Source organism: Mobula birostris, chromosome 8 (genome assembly GCF_030028105.1).
Source record: "Mobula birostris isolate sMobBir1 chromosome 8, sMobBir1.hap1, whole genome shotgun sequence".
Taxonomy (NCBI): domain Eukaryota; kingdom Metazoa; phylum Chordata; class Chondrichthyes; order Myliobatiformes; family Myliobatidae; genus Mobula; species Mobula birostris.
In genome coordinates this window covers 88,183,933-88,200,144 of record NC_092377.1, presented here as the reverse complement: position 1 = coordinate 88,200,144, position 16,212 = coordinate 88,183,933, and the positions used below count along the sequence as shown (strand labels likewise).

The window sequence follows — 16,212 nt, the reverse complement described above, 5'->3', positions numbered from 1 at the left end:
TGCCATTCCTCAGTCCATCTCGCTTTGCAGCTCACCTGCCTCACTATCAACAGGACCCCCTAATTCGGTATCATCAACAAACTTGCTAATTGTGCCATGTACATTCATATCCAAATTATTTACGTAAATAATGAATAGCAGAAGTTTCAACACTGACTTCTGGGGCACCCTACATGTCATGGGCCTCCAGTCGGAGAATCGACCTTCAACCATCACCTTCTGCTTCCTATCATCAAGACCTGAATCCACATCACTAACTCTGCCTGAATTCCATGCAACTTAACATTCCAGATCAGTCTGCCATGCAGAGCCTTGTCAAGGCTCTTACTGAAGTCCAAAGAGACAACATCCACTGTCTTAACTGCATCTGTTCCTTTAGTTACCTCTTCAAAAAATTCTAAGATTTGTCAAGACAACCTCCCGCACACAAAAACCATACTGACTATCCTGATCAGGCCTTGACTATCTAAGTGATGGTAGATCTTATCCCTCAAAATTCCCTCCAGTAACTTCCCTACAAATGAGGTCAGGTTCACCAACCCACAGCTTCCTGGCATATCTTTTAACAATGGAGTAACATTAGCCACCTTCCAACGTTCACAAACTTTCCCAGTATCTTACAATGAAACAATTATCTCTACAAGGGCCTCCAGAATTTCTTCTCTGGCCTCCCATAAGAACTGGGGATTTTCCCACTTTGATGTGCTTCAAGGCTGCAAATATCTCTTTCCTTGTAATATGCATACGATCCAACTCCTCAAGACTTACTACACTTATTTCTCTGGTGTTCATGATATTCTCCTTAGTAAACACCTGGGAGAAATAGACAAAACTTGACTTTTTCCTCCACACATTGGTAGACCTCCTGGTCTTTAAGGTGACCTAGTGTCTCCCTAGCCAGCTGTTGCTGTCAAATATAGCTTAAGAAAAAGGATCTGGTGCTAAATGAAGTACCTCTTGGGATTAACTTTAACCCATTCTGCCAAAACCATCTCATATCCTCTTTTTGCCCTCCTGATTTCCTCTTCAGTCTGGTCTTAAACTTTTAACATTCACTATGGTATTCACCCCAAACACAATGGGGACTTCTTTCTTTATCCTCACCAGTCCCTCGATATCTCGTGTCAGCCTAGGTTCCCTGAACATGCCGCCCTGGACTCTCGATCTGACCTGTTTACTTGCCAGCCATTCAGTTGCCTTTATCTAGAGTCATCCAATCAAACCTAGCTAGATCCTGCTTAATTTCCACAAAGTTCACGCTGCTTGATTTTTGGACTTTAAACTGTGGATCTGTTCTACAGTTTAAAACTAATAGAATTGTGGTCGCTGGACCGTAAGTGCTTCCCAAATACCACTTTGCCCACCTCATTCCCCAGGCCTGAAGATCGAGCAAGTCGGATATCACGGTCAAACCTGCATCACACATCCTTTCATTTGGAAGTAGGATCTAGAAACAATACTGAGCAAATCTCTTGTGGGGGGGAAGTGGGTGGGTGGGTGTGTGTGTGTCTACTGTAGTTATGAAATGCACTGTACTGCTGCCACAAAAAAATCTCATGACATACATGAGTGATGATAAACTGATTGTGATATGGGTCTCTATTGTGGACTGAGAGTGGGAAGGAGACAGAGAGAGAGGGAAATCATTGTTGGGAGAAGGGGAGGGAGCGGGAAGCAGCAGAGAGACATTCTGTAATGATTGGAATCAAGTGACATTGCCTGGTGTCTTGGGGCTGAGTGTGTCTGCACCTGAACTTTCCCCCAGCTCTGGTGCTCCTTCTCTGCCAACCGTCCCACACCCCTCCCGCAGCACTCCACCCTCGCCATTCTCTACATCCATCGCTCCCACCAGATTTACAACCTCACTCTCTGCTCCATGTTTACAAATATAGTACTGTGCAAAAGTCTTGGCACCCTAGCTATACATTATTGCATATCCCCTCCCAAACCAGAGAACGTGGGACACTCCCACACCAATCTGCCTACATCAGTTACTTCAGTGTAGGCTAGGAATCAGGCCAACGTGATCAACTGGTCTGATGTACAAATCACTTTGCTGAGAAGCTGTAACAATCTTAATAAAGGTGATTCTTAAACACCAATAAACATAATTCATGCAACAAAAACTTAGCGTTTATTACGAAGACGATCAAAGAGCACAAACATGACAACAGAATACTTACTTCTGTGTATATTTTCTCGCTTCATCCACACTGTAAAACTGGGGAAAAAAAGGTAAAAAGCTGTAAACTTGTGACCATGCACAAAGCAGTTGCTTAAATAGTCCTCAGTAGATCCCAGGCAAATCAGCAAACGAGCACATCATCTCCGAGAAACAACATGCGGTCCTGGCAGGAAAGTTGATTCTGAACATTGCACACTGTGGTACTCATTTATACAGTCAGAGGATGTATCCGAGAAGTCCTTAAATACACGATGGCCCAGCACTTGGAAGCACCAGCTTTCGGAATAATTGGCCTACACTAATGGTATTGAGGGTGGGGTGGAGAAGGACTAGCAGATCTCTCACGTTGAGCTGAGTCTTACATCACCTGCACAAGCACGGTGAGGTACACAGCTACAACGTAAAGCTTGCCTGCAGCAACAGCACAGACACAGAGGTTCAGACACCACTGGAGTGTGCAGAATGATGAACCTGCACGGAGAGGTGGTATTCTCTCTCATGCTGCGAGAGGAGGAAGAAAGCCACCAACCTGACAAGACGTGGGTAAACAGCTGCTGTCCTCACTGTACTGGAAGATGGTCATCCCCTCTTCTCTCCCCTTCCACCTTCCCACCCCCTCCCCTTCACTGCCAGTCGTGCTCTTCTCCGCATTCCCCGCCCCAACGCTGCCTTCGCCCTTACCACTTCAGGGGGTGCTCGGTGCTCCGGCCTCCCGACCCGACACGCCATGGCGACCACGCGAACGCCTTCTCCTTCACGTCATCATGCCGCGCCTAGTGTATACATCATCACTATGAGCGACATACCGAGGAACTTCATCTTTGTAAAGGAGTCGGGGCTTGGGCTGGTGGGCGGCATAAACTGATTCACGACTGTCGCCAATAGTTGATACGTATTTACAGTGATATGATTTTCCTTCTATGAAGGATCGTTGTTGGAACATTAATTGATCGGTTCCAAAGTCAAAGTAAAGTTTATTGTTATTTCCACAAATATAATGAAAAACTTGAGGCAGATTCATAGGCACACAGTATGAATGAGCTATAGCATTATTTTTTTTCTCCCCCGGTTCCCTGTCTGGTTTGCTAATAATTTCCTGACATAATGTTTCCAACAGAGGGAAGTCTCATTGATGAAGGTTTCTGCATTACCTTCCCCCTCCAATTTAGCAAAGTACCAGGGTGTCATCCCTCAAATCGCCTGTATTTTTTGAACTAGTAAACAAAAATTTTCCAACAGAATATGAAAACGTGAAACTTTTTTTCAAAGTTGGACACTCAAGAAAATGCAGCCACATGAAGGGTCTTGAGCAGAAACATCGACAGTCCATTTTTCTCCACAGAACCTGGCTGATCTGCTGAGCAACTCTTAACAGCTTGTTCTTTACCAAAAACATTGTACAATCCCTCAATCTTTTTCTTAACTTTTCTGCAGGAGTGAAAAGTTGCATTTTCAATTTGTCAGAAACTCCAAGGTAAACTTGAAGGATAACAATCAGAACTCTAGACAGTTACCTTTGCAGAAGATTGGTTACATAGAAAAGTTGCGTCTCTTGTAAATTATGTTCACTATAGGGAAATCTATGGTAAAACACACAACAGAAATGTGTTGGCAGTCAGCTTGTTGCACCTTCAGGGTGATTAAAATAACAAAGTGGTGGTCATTTTGCTAACTTCCTTTGTAGGTTTTTTAAAAAAGGGTGATGCCTATTTTGTGGCTAGTAAGGAACTAAGAGCATTGTTCTCAGCATGCAAATGTCCTAGGTTTAATGACACCAGGCTTAAGGGTGCTCAGTGCAAGTCGTGAAGCAGTCCTGCAGCTTCAGCAACCTGTTCAATTCTGATCTCTGGTTCTGATTGAAGACTTCAGTTTATCCCTGTGACCGCAGATGATCCCGTTTCCCCACATCGCAAAGATGAGCTGGTTGCTGGGCTACATGGCTACTGTAAATCTCCTCCTGTGTGTTTGGGAGGTGGAAGAAACAGAGTGAAGGCCAAAGGGAAACAAGTGAGGGAATGGGATTAGTCTGAGACATGATGGGGAAATAAGTGAGGGAATGGGATTGGTCGATGGGCCACATGATGTACTACATTGCAAGGAAACATGGAAGTGTTTTGAGGCCTATTTTGAATAAGCTACCAAAGTTCAAGCAGTTAAAGCTGCTCCAGTGACTGGAAGCTATGTTCTATTTCTGTACTGGCCGTGACTGTGGTGAGATCAGGAAGAGGCATCCATTTATTTCTTTGTTGCATGACACTTAGAGGTTGCTCTTTGCTTCAGAAGCCTGAAGTGAATGAGGTGTTGAATGCAGCTGATTAGAAACTAGCTGTGAGAATTTTGCAGCAAGAATTGTTCGCTCATTGTAGATATAAATCTCACTAATCAAAGTCAACACATTCAGTGCATCAGTAGACAGCACTAAATATATTCTCAGTCAGCGTAGGTAAAGATTCCCAAGTAATTCGTAGAGAGCAGTGTGTGCCAGATGGATAGTAGCTTGGTGAAAGAGGCAAGGCTAAAGAACTACTTTACAGGAGAAATGAGAAATAGGTGAAACATTTAAAACCAAAGGTGAGAGCGAGGTGAGTGTGCACATCTCAGAGATTTAGTGGGGGAGATTGCAGGGAGAGGGCCAAAGCCAGCAGAAGAATGTCAAAAAAAAAACCAATGCAAATCCTGATGTGTATCAGCGAACATTGGGAGACGGAGTAAACTTTAAAACTGATGATACTTCTGAAGTAAAGGCCGTCATGGAGGTTGTACATTATGTTTAATAATGGCTGCCATTGTTTTCCATAAACTGGGAGAAGGCCGTACTCCAGGCCATCAGCAAAGACGAAGATCTCTGACAAAGTGTGGATGATAAATGGTAGAAGTTACTGGTCATGACACTAACGGATCTGAACATAACCCAACAGCGACATCGGGAAAAGAAGCAGGAGCAGGCTCAGCAACACTTCCCCACGCTCAACTTTCACCTTCTGACTCTCCCGTAGTCTCAATATCTGTTAATGTCTACCTTGAATATGACTGTCTCCGGTTTTCCAGAGTAGAAAATTTCAGAGATCCATCACCCTCTGATAAAGAATATCCTGTTTACTTTTAAAGTTCAAGCTACATATATGTCACCACATACCATCCTGCGATGGATGTTCTTGCAGGCATTCACAGTAGAACAAAGAAATACAATAGAATCAATGGAAAACTACACACAAAGACTGACAGTCGATGCGCAAAAGACAAACTGTGCAAATACAAAAAAACAAACAAAATAATAATAAAGAAATAAGTAAATAAATAATATTGAGAGCATGTAGAGTCCTTGAAAGTGAGAGAGAGCGTAGGTTGAGGAATCAGTTCAGTGTTGTGTGAAGTTATCGGCACTGGTTCCGGAGCCTGATAGCTGAAGGGTAATTCCTGAGTATGGTGTGGTATAGGACCAAGGGCTCCTCGATTTCCTTCCCAAAGGCAGCAGCCAGAAGGGAGCACGGCCCGGAAGGTGGGGCACTGCTTCCTTCCGGCAGCGCTCCTTGTCGATGCGCTCGATGATGTGGTGGGTTTTTCCTGTGATGGACTGGGCTGCATCTGCTACTTTGTGAAGGCTTTCCCACTATTGGCCGTTGGTGTTTCCAAACCAGGCTGCCATGCAACCAGTCAGGGCACTGACTGTACATCTCTAGACGTTTGTCAAGGTTTTAGATGACGTGCCGAATCTGTGCCAAACATACCAAATTTGCAGAAACTTCTAAAAATGTCGATGTACTGCTGCCTTCTTTGTAAAGTCGGTGACACTTATTCTAAAACTATTTCTCGTAGTTCTAACCCTCACAAAAATTACATCTTCCCTGCATCCACCTTTCAGAATACTATTTTTCTCGGCAAAATCCCCTCTTATTCTACTAAATTCTAATGAGTATGGGATCAACCTTTCTTCATACATCAACCCCTTCATCCCAGGCATTAACCTCACAGACCGTCACTGCACACCAAGACCAAAGCTGTATGCAGTCCTCACAACTTTTATACTCCATATCCATTCCATGGCCTTTCTAATTACTTGCTTTCCATTCATACTAATTTTCAGTTTCATGTCACAATGTCACTTTGTACTGCAGCATTTTGTCATCTTGCTCCTTTCAAAGAATAATATTTACTCACATCTGCCTATTTCTCATCCTCTTATTTCCCATTGCAGGCTACAAACTCAGTCATCTCCATATCATTGAACGATCTAGTTACAGTACAATCGGGCCCTTGGGCTGCCTTTCATAATCATCAGGTCCTGATGAAGGGCCTCGGCCCAAAACACCGACTCTTTATTCCTCTGCATGGATGCCGCCAGTCTGGCTACATTACTCCAGCATTTTGTGTTACATCCCAGCACCAATCCCGGTAATAAGCTATCATTGGGATCTAGCTACTCTAATGAAACTTAACTCACAATAAAAGAAACAATCAAAAGAGTAGAATGCGGTGGGAGCCTGGAGTTGTGAAAGTGACTGGGATAGACACCAGGTACCTCCTCATAGCGGAAAGCGTGGTGCGTAGCACGCAGTGGGGGAAGTGTTCCTGCCGAATGGTTTCAGCCTGAAACGTCGACTGTGCTCTTCTCTATAGATGCTGCCTGGCCTGCTGCGTTCCTGCAGCATTTTGTGTGTGGTGCACAAAAGAGTAAACTGTAAAAAGTTGCTCACACATTTTAGTGTCGTTTGGTCAATGCATTCATTAGCTTTTATTATAATTCATTTATTTTTAGAGATACAGCGCAGAACACATCCTTCCAGCCCAAGGAGCTGACCGCTCAGCAAACCACTGATTTATCACTAGCCTAATCACAGGACAATTTACAATGACCAATTCTACTAAGTGGTCTGGCTTTGGACTGTGGGATGGTAACATTTTTAAGCACCATTACAACTCTATAGGGGATGCACCTTTCTGCATTTTGAAAAACTCCCAGTAGCTACTTATTGGCAACTCGACAATGGCTCACATTTTCAAACAATATACAGACAAACACATAAGACACTGGTGGACACGAGGAATTCTGCAGATGCTGGAAACTCAAGCAACACACATAAAAGTTGCTGGTGAACGCAGCAGGCCAGGCAGCATCTCTAGGAAGAGGTACAGTCGACGTTTCAGGCAGAGACCCTTCGTCAGGACTAACTGAAGGAAGAGTGAGTAAGAGTTCGCCCTTCCAGGATGCAATTTGCGCGATGACGTTACCGCGGCTGCACGCTCCCGGACGTTGGACGCGGTGACGCACCCACGCTGCGCCGGCGCTCGGATTCCCGAGGGACTCTCGGCTCGGCTCAGCTGCTGCTTTGTTCTCGGGCTCTCGCTGGCCGGCCAGAGCCGGTGACCGGCCGCCTCTCTGAGTCAGTGTCACCAGCCCTCAGGAGCCGCCGGGTCCAGGCTGTGGCCCTCCGTCCCCGCAGATCCGCCGCGATCCCATCATAGGAAGCTCCGGCTCTAAAATGTCCAGCCGAGCCATCTGCCGAGAGGCCAGTCACGCCGGGAGCTGGTACACGGCGTCAGGTAGGACCGGCCAGGGGCGGGCAGAGAGAGCCGCCTAGGGGCACGGCTGGGTGACAGGGCACAGAGATGGGACCCTCATTGGGATAGGAGGCTACTGAGGTAACAGAGTTGGGACAAGGGTGGGAATTTAATGATTAGGAAGGACCATAGGTGGATTTTTGGATGACAGAGGAGACAGCTGAATGCGTTATTGGATGGCAGGGTAGATAGCTGAATGAGTTATTGGATGGCATGGTAGACAGCTGGATCGCAGGGTAGACAGTTGGAAGGCTAATTGGATGGAAGGGTAGACAGCTGAGTGGCTTACTGAATGCTGGATGGCAGGGTAGAGAGTTGAATGGGTTATTGGATGCAGGGTAGACAGCTGGATGGCAAGATAGATTTCTGGATTGCTTATTGGATGGCAGGGTAGACAGCTGATTGGCTTATTGGATGGCAGGTTGGACAGTTGGATTGCTTATTGGATGGCAGGGTAAACTACTGGATGAGTTATTGGATGGCAGGGTAGACAACTGGAGGAGTTATTGGATGGCAGAGTAGACAGCTGATTGGTTTATTGTGTGGCAGGTTAGACAGCTGAGTTGCTTATTGGCCGGCCGAGTAGACAGCTGAATTACTTATTGGATGGCAGGGTAGACAGCTGATTGGCTTACTGGATGACAGGGTAGACAGTTGGATTGCTTATTGGATGGAAGGGTAGACAGCTGGATGAGTTATTGGATGGCAGGGCAGACATTGGTGAGCTGTTGGGCAGTGGGGTAGACATGCAGATAAGTTGTTGGGTGGTGGGATAAGCATGAGGATGAGTCGTTGGATGACAGGTTAAGGGGATGAATGGGTTATGGCAAAATAGGGTAGACCTGTGGGTCAGTTATTCTTTGGCAGGGTAGGGATGTGATTGGATATTATGGGTGTAAATACAGATGTTGGTGGGTTACAGGGGTGGCAGACCATATGACCTGGTGAGGGTCTAGATAGACATGGATGTTAATTGGCATTGTGTCACAGATTAGGAGCCATTCTTTGTTATTGGGTAATAGGATAGATTAGGGAAATAGACTGGTATATAGGCTAAATGGGTTGGGAAGATGGAAGACTTAGAGGTGTGATTGGGTGACTGATCAGGTGCAGTGTCTGAATCTCAGAAAATTTGCCACAAAGAGGCCATTCAGACTTGCCTTGCCTCGCAGAAAAAAAATACTCAAACTAACTACTCATCTCCCAACATTAATGCCTGTAATCCTTGTCTTGTCAAGTACATGTCAAAGTACTGGTCAAAATCTTTCCTCCTTTCAAATTTAATCCTCTACCAATGAACGTTAAATCTATTGAGGGCAATGTGTCCTTCCTGTTTACTCTGTCCAGCCCCCTTCTGACTTCGTGCACCTCTGTCGTATCTCTTAGCCTCCTACCCCAACAAAAACAACCTCAGCTTTTCAGATCTTGCCATATAGCTTCAATTTTCCAATCTTGGCAATATCCTCGTAAATCTCCTCTGCATCCTATGGAATATGATCATGTCTTTAATGTAATGTTGTGATCAGAAGGGTATACAATACCAAAGCTGTAGTCTCCAGCAGTTTAGTACACAGATCTTGCATAGCCCCTCCACTCTGTCTCAACTAATAAAGAAAAGCACTCATGCCTTTTTATTCATTTATTGATCCTACTGCCTTTCAGAATTCCATGGACATAAACTGCAACATCTCATTGTTCCTTTTGTGTGGTTCTGTTCTTTCCCATTTATTGTACATTGTTGGCACTGGAATGTGTGCCGGCATTTGCGGGCTGCCCTCAGCAGACCCTCGAGTATGTTGGTTATTAACACAAACGACGCATTTCACTGCATGTTTCAATGTATATGTGATAAATAAACTCCAATTTTGAATCATTTGCCAGCATCTTCCCAAGGGGATTCACACTTCACACTCCTGTGGATTCAATTACATTTGTCAAGTTCTGTCCAGTGGCTGAGGCCATAAATATCTTCCTGCAGTTTAATGCTTGCTATGAACCACAGAGCTAACTTCTGCGTCATGGTGCAAACTTTATTTAATCATGCAAGCCATATTTGGGTGTAAATCAATGTAATACAACGGAAAATAAGGGGTTGCGCATGAGCGCATGGAAACCCATTGGGAACAGCTTTCCTGTCATAAAAATTATCATCAATCATGTACTTTCCGCTGCAGATCCAGTTTGCCACTCCCTATTCAATCCCATGTGCTTGTTTTTTTTTTTTGACAATGCTATTATGTGAGAATTTGTCGAAGTCCACAGCAGTCTCATCAACTGCTCTGCCCTCGTTGGCTCTCCTTACTGCTTCCTCAAAAAAAATTCAATGTGGTCTGTCAGGGATGGTCTCTAATCAAATCCATGCCTACTGTCCCTGGTTATTGTGTGTCTTTCTAATCTATACAAAGGTTTTTACTGTCCCTTAGGATTGATTACTGTCCATTATTGAAGTTGCCCAAACTAATTGATCTGTAATTACTTGGTTTATTTTAAAACAATGTCATAACTTCAGCAGTCCTCTAATCAAAAGAACATAATAAGCAAAAGCAGGAGTCCATTTGGTCCCATGTGCCTGCACTTCCATTTAATAAAATTATGACTCTTATATATCTGCACCACTTTCCTGCAGTAATCACATTTCTTTAATATCCAAAACATCTATTGATCTTTGCCTTGAATATGCTTAACAACATAACCTCTGACATTCTTGGGCAAACATTTCCATAGATTCACCACCTGGTGGAGATTTTCCTTTTTTAAAATGCTCAGCCTTATTATGAAACTTTAACCCCACATTCTGAGCACCCTAACCAGAGGAATCCTCTGGCACTGTTCCTATAGTCAGGGAGGCTTGAAAGACTACAGCCCAAGCTTCTACAGTTTCTCCCATCCTCCTTTGGATAGGGTGGCATATACATCACCTGGGTCTTAGGACATCACTACTATGAAGGTGTGAACTGCTTCAGACTTGCTCACATCCTGTCTCATGTTCTCCTTAATGACAACATTGGCATCAACCCCTTTTGTGAAGAGAACTGCAAAGCTTTCATTCCAAACCTTACCACACCTCTGCCTCTGCTCATCAAATAGCTGTCATGGTGCTAAATAGGCTTTATTCTATCCTTAGTTATTTGCTTGCTATATACATGCTTAGCAAAGTTTCTTGTAATTTCTTTGACTTTAATTATGAGTATCTCTTGAAACCTTTCTTTGCTTTCCTTACTTCTCTCCAACACTCATCTAAGCTTTCTGCCAAGTTAGTTTCTTGGTGTTGCACAAAGCTCTATTGTTTTTGGTCTAATGCATCTTGTCATGTACTTTTGGCCCGCTACTCTTGGGTAACACAATAATTCTACTGGTAGGCCACTGGAATGACAGGGGAGTGAAAGGCACTAGCAGGATGGTAGAAGATCCAGGTGACAGGGGTCATGAAGTGTGTCACCATAACTAGAGAGAAAGTTCTTGGGAAACTGAAAGGTCTGAAGGTAGATGTCTCCTGGGCCAGATGGTGTACATCTCAGGGTTCTGAAAGAGGTGGCTAAAGATCTTTCAAAAATCACTAGATTCTGGAATGGCTCTGGAAGACTGGAACATTGAAAATGTTGCTCTACTCTTCAAGAAGGGGGCGAGGTGGAGAAAAGGAATCTGTAAGCCAGTTAGTTTGACCCCAGTGGTTTGGAAGATGTTGGAGTTGATTATTAGGATGAGGTCTCAGGGTGCATGGAGGCACATGATAAAATCAGTTATAGTCAACATGGTTTCCTCAAGGGAAAATCTTGCCTGACAAATCTGTTAGAATTCTTTGAAGAAATAACAAGCAGGATAGACAAAGCAGAATTGGTTGATGTTATGTACTTGGATTTTCAGAAGGCCTTTGACAAAGTGCCACACATGAGGTTGCTTAACAAGTTATGAGCCCATGGTAGTACAGGAGAGATTCCAGCATGGGTAAGGCAGTGGCTGATTGGCAGGAAGCAAAGGGTGGGAATAAAGGGAGCTTTTTCTGGCTGGTTGCTGGTGACTAGTGGTGTTCCACCGGGGTCTGTGTTGGGACCGATTCTTTTTACATTGTATGTCAGTGATCTGGATGATTGAATTTATGGTTTTGTTGCTAAGTTTGCAGACAATATGAAGATAGGTGGAGGGGCAGGTAGTTTTTGAGGAAGTAGAGAGGCTACAGAAGGACATGAACAGATTAGGAGAATGGGCAGATGGAGTACAGAGTCAGGAAGTATATAGTCATGCATTTTGGTAGAAGAAATGAAAGGGATGACTATTTTCTAAATGGAGAGAACATACAAAAAACTGAGGTGCAAAGGGACTTGGGAGTCCTTGTGCAGGATTCTCTAAAGGTTAATTTGCAGATTGAGTTTGTAGTGAGGAAGGCAAAAGCAATGTTAGCATTGATTTCAAGAGCACTAGAATATAAAAGCAAGGATGTATAATTTGAGACTTTATAAAGCACTTTGAGACCTCATGGAGAACTGTGAGCAGTTTTAGGGCCCTAGTCTTAGAAAGGATGTGCTGAAACTGGAGAGAATTCAAGGGAAGCTCAGGAAAATGATTCCAGGATTGACTGGCTTGTCATATGAAGAGTGTTTGATGGCTCTGGGCGTGTATTCACTAGAATTCAGAAGATTGAGGGGTGACTTAATTGAAACTTATTGAATGGTGAAAGGTCTTGTTGCAGTGGATGAGGAGATGATGTTTCCGATGGTGGGAACATGAAGGGATATGGGGAGAAGTCAGGAGTTTAGGGCTGAGAGGAAAATTGGATCAGCCATGATGAAATGGCAGAGCAGACTGGATGAGCCAAACGGTCTAATTCTGCTCCTATATCTTGTGGTCTTATGGGATGGATGGGTTTCTGGAATGACACGCTTGGGGTATATTGGGTTATTGTACTGAAGAGGGAGGAATACAGGTGGGTTATTGGCCAAACAGGGTAGAGGTATGATAACCTTTAATGTAGTTATCAGTAGGAGGACGGGTGAGCTACAGTGGTAACATGATAGGGGCATGGGTGGGAGTTAGAGGTGAATGGATGTGTTATTAGGATGGCATAATTGAAATGTGGTAGTTACAGTAGGAAAAACAGAGGGTTTATTGATGGATGAGCTGAATGACGATAGGGTAAATGTATGAGTATGGGTTATTGAGGTGGTGGTAGATTTGTTGTAATGCTTACTTTGAGTATGGTAGGCTAAACCTGGAACCTGGATTACCATAGTGCCGAGGTTGGAGTAATTCTCCGGGTATATGAATAGATTACTAGAGGGGAGACAGGGTTGTGAGCACGTCATTACTGAGCTTGACAGCTACAGTGAGTTACTGAAAAGATCTGGGTTAGTTAGTGATGTTACATGAAGTTTGTAGATAAATTACTTAGGTAAAATGATGGGATATGGGTGAGTTACTAGTGTCAGATTAGCAATATTTATAAGTTAATAGTTAAAAGAGTAAAGGGGCACAATTCCGGGTGGGTTAATAGTTGTGCACAGTTGGTTATGCTTGGGTTATTGGAAAAGGTAAGGCTGACAGGGCAGAGTGGAAGTTGGTTACTCTGTTAGGTAATTAGAAATATATGGACAGATGAAGGTATAGATGAGGATTTTTCTGCTTGTGATGGTAGAATTGTATGGATGGGTGCTGAGCGAAAGAGGAATGCTTTACTGGGAGTGGCAGGATATGTGTATAGGTGGCTTTCTGGAATGAGAAGGTATATGTGGGTGAAAGAAAAAGTGAAGTATTATAGAAAGACTTGGGACATGGAAGTGACTGAGAAAGCTTGTGTACAAACTGTTGTGGAAATGACAGTTATGGTTGGGTGGAGCATGTGAATTCCTAAAGCACCTTTTACACTCTCAGGATATTTAACCAATCAGTTACTGTTGTGGTGTAGCCACTTTTATATGGAAGGAAGCACAGAAAGCTGTTTTTGCATAACAACCTGCCACAGAGAGCAATGCAGAAATGACCACATTTGTGTTTATTTAATGTTGCTGGAGGCATAATTATTGCAGGAAGTAACTTTCCCTCTGTTCTTCGAAGTTGCGCCATGGTGCTTTCCTGTATATCTGAATGAGCAGATGGATGATCATTCAAAAAGCAGTCCGTGTGTGAGAGTGCAGTCTTCCGTCAGTAATGGACTTGATCTTCAAGCTCCTGAAAGAGAATTTAGGTTTGCAGCCTTCAAACGGGTGGCAAGGCTTAACTAGAATCAGTAATTTAAAGCAAGATTTCGGGTGTTTGTAGGTGTGACTGGAGTTAATGTTAGCATGGAACAGTCAAGAGCATAAGCCCATTGAGTCTGCTCTGCCATTCCATCATCGCTGATTCATTATCCTTCTCAATCCCATTCTCCTGCCTTCTCCCCGTAACTTTTGACACCTTGACTAATCAAGAACCTATCAACCTCCGCTTTAAATATACCCAATGACTTGGCCTCTACATTAAACAAGAGAAATATGGTATAGGGTATATTAGGAGAGGAATGATCTGGAGAACAGAACAATGGGAATATCAGAGGAAAATTTGAATGAATTGGGAAACTGCATTGACATGGCAGTGGAGGAGCTGGGAACATATCGTTCAGACTGATAGGCAATGCCATTACTTCAATATTGGGTGTGAAAGTGTGTTATATAGATGCTATCATCAAAGAAATAAGGTTCTGATTGGGAAAGCTAGTGCTAGAGGAAGTGTGATACAGGTAATGATGAGAGCAGGGGGGAAATACTGTTGAGCAGTGAGTTGGAATACTAGTTAATGGCATCTTATCCAACTCAGTACAATGGTCTTTGCCAACAAAGGTCCAGTGTGGAATAGGCTTAGAGCAAGGTCATTTGTGTTTTGGGTACACACACAGAACTAGTCTTAAGTTGTCAGAAACTTTCTCAAAGAAGCCCAGTAGCTGGTGGGGGTTGGGGGGGGGGGTACGTGGAAATGTTTGAGGAGACAAGAGTCATGTTCTGTGTCATGATTTATTTTTGCTGATCTGAGAATAATTGACATAAATGGTTAGCTGCTGAAATGAAAAGAGGGAGCATCCTATTCCCAAAATATAACCCCCTTCGCTTTAATGAATAAGCTTTGGGAGGTGGGCTGTAATGGATTTTTTGGGATTCTGCATGGGTGTTGGGTGATAGAATCACTTTGGTCAGGTATGATGAGTGCTGTATGGGTTGCAACCATTTGGGTGTGGAGCTTAAGAGTGGTCGGGAGGTACTGGTATTGTCATGACTTAGTGCCAGGTCAGCAGCTGCTTTTCAGATTTGAAAGAATTAATCACAATGCATTGCCTGGTTCTGCTTGATAAATTATTAAGCCTTTGCAGAGTCATTGCCAAAAGAAAAATAAAAAAATAAAATTCTCTTTGCTGGAGAATTCATTTTGCTTGCGTTCCGTTGTCAAAACCAGATTGGTGTGTGGTTTTACCTCTGAGAAGTGTTACCAAAATTGGGCGTGTCAGCATTAAACGTGTTATCATCTCATTTTTACTGAGGTTTTTGATCTTCCTAGTGAGGTTGTGGGAAAATGGTGAATGCTACTTTGGCATTTTGTGAAAATTAAAGGCAGATACTATATTGTAATATGTTATTGATAACATGTCATCTCTGTATGTAAATGCATGCAAGCAAGGTGTTTTCAGTCGTGTTGGCAGGGCAATGATGTGTAGAATACAGAAGCTAAACATGATTCTTATTGCGAGAGGGAATAAAAATCAGTTAGTTAATTCCTGTAATGATTTCTGAACCTTTCTGGAAATGCCTGCAGCCCTCTGCAAGTTTTTATGGCTGCTGAGTAATTCCTCTTTTTGCCACTTCGGTGTAATTGTAGAAGCTTACTGGAGTGAGAACAGAGGATTTAAGCTCTTGTAATCCTTCACTCATGGTCTAGTGGATTTTTCCAAGTTGTTTTATACCGCTGCTGTCAAACCACCTCTGATCATCTCATCCTGTAAGAGGAAAATGGCAGGTGGCTTTCTTTTTAAAGTTGCTCACTTCTGCCAACCAGCTGCTATATTGCATTGCTCCTCGTCGTTATTTTAAAACATGAGATTCCAAAATGCATCTCTTCTGAGTCCTGTATTTAACGCCAAGATTTTATCCGTACTTGTATTTTTACATCCTCTTAGTGGGCCAGAAATTTTTGGAAGGGTTATTCTCACTGCTGTTGCATCAACTCAGAAATAAATACTGGATCAAAATTGACCTATGACAGTTTGAGACTCTGGTTTTACTTGGGACTTCTGGTAAATTAGCTAAGTTACTTAAAATGAGGTGTACACCATTTAGGACTGAATTGAAAAGAAATTTCTTCATGAAGGTAATAATGAATCTTTGGAATTCTCTACCCTCGAGGGCTGTGGAGGGTCATTAAACCCAGGGGTTGATCGATATCTGGATATGATAGCTCATTAAAGGAATTGGACAATATGGTGGTCTCATTAGAAGTAGTGTTTGAAGTAG

The 16,212-nt window shown here is 43.3% G+C and overlaps 2 protein-coding genes across 2 annotated transcripts in view; one reads left to right on the top strand and one right to left on the bottom strand.

Moving 5' to 3' along the window:
- bud23 (BUD23 rRNA methyltransferase and ribosome maturation factor) overlaps positions 1-2,956 on the bottom strand; it is a 28,094-nt gene extending 25,138 nt beyond the window's left edge. The window contains exons 1-2 of the mRNA XM_072265600.1: positions 2,867-2,956; positions 2,184-2,221 (exon numbers count right to left, since the gene is read on the bottom strand). Of these exons, the coding sequence (XP_072121701.1) occupies positions 2,184-2,221; positions 2,867-2,914 (86 nt within the window). The 5' untranslated portion in view covers positions 2,915-2,956. The remainder of the gene's footprint in view (positions 1-2,183; positions 2,222-2,866) is intronic.
- Positions 2,957-7,468: 4,512 nt separating this feature from the next.
- memo1 (mediator of cell motility 1) overlaps positions 7,469-16,212 on the top strand; it is a 75,111-nt gene continuing 66,367 nt past the window's right edge. The window contains exon 1 of the mRNA XM_072265598.1: positions 7,469-7,726. Coding sequence (XP_072121699.1) covers positions 7,666-7,726 — 61 coding nt within the window. The 5' untranslated portion in view covers positions 7,469-7,665. The remainder of the gene's footprint in view (positions 7,727-16,212) is intronic.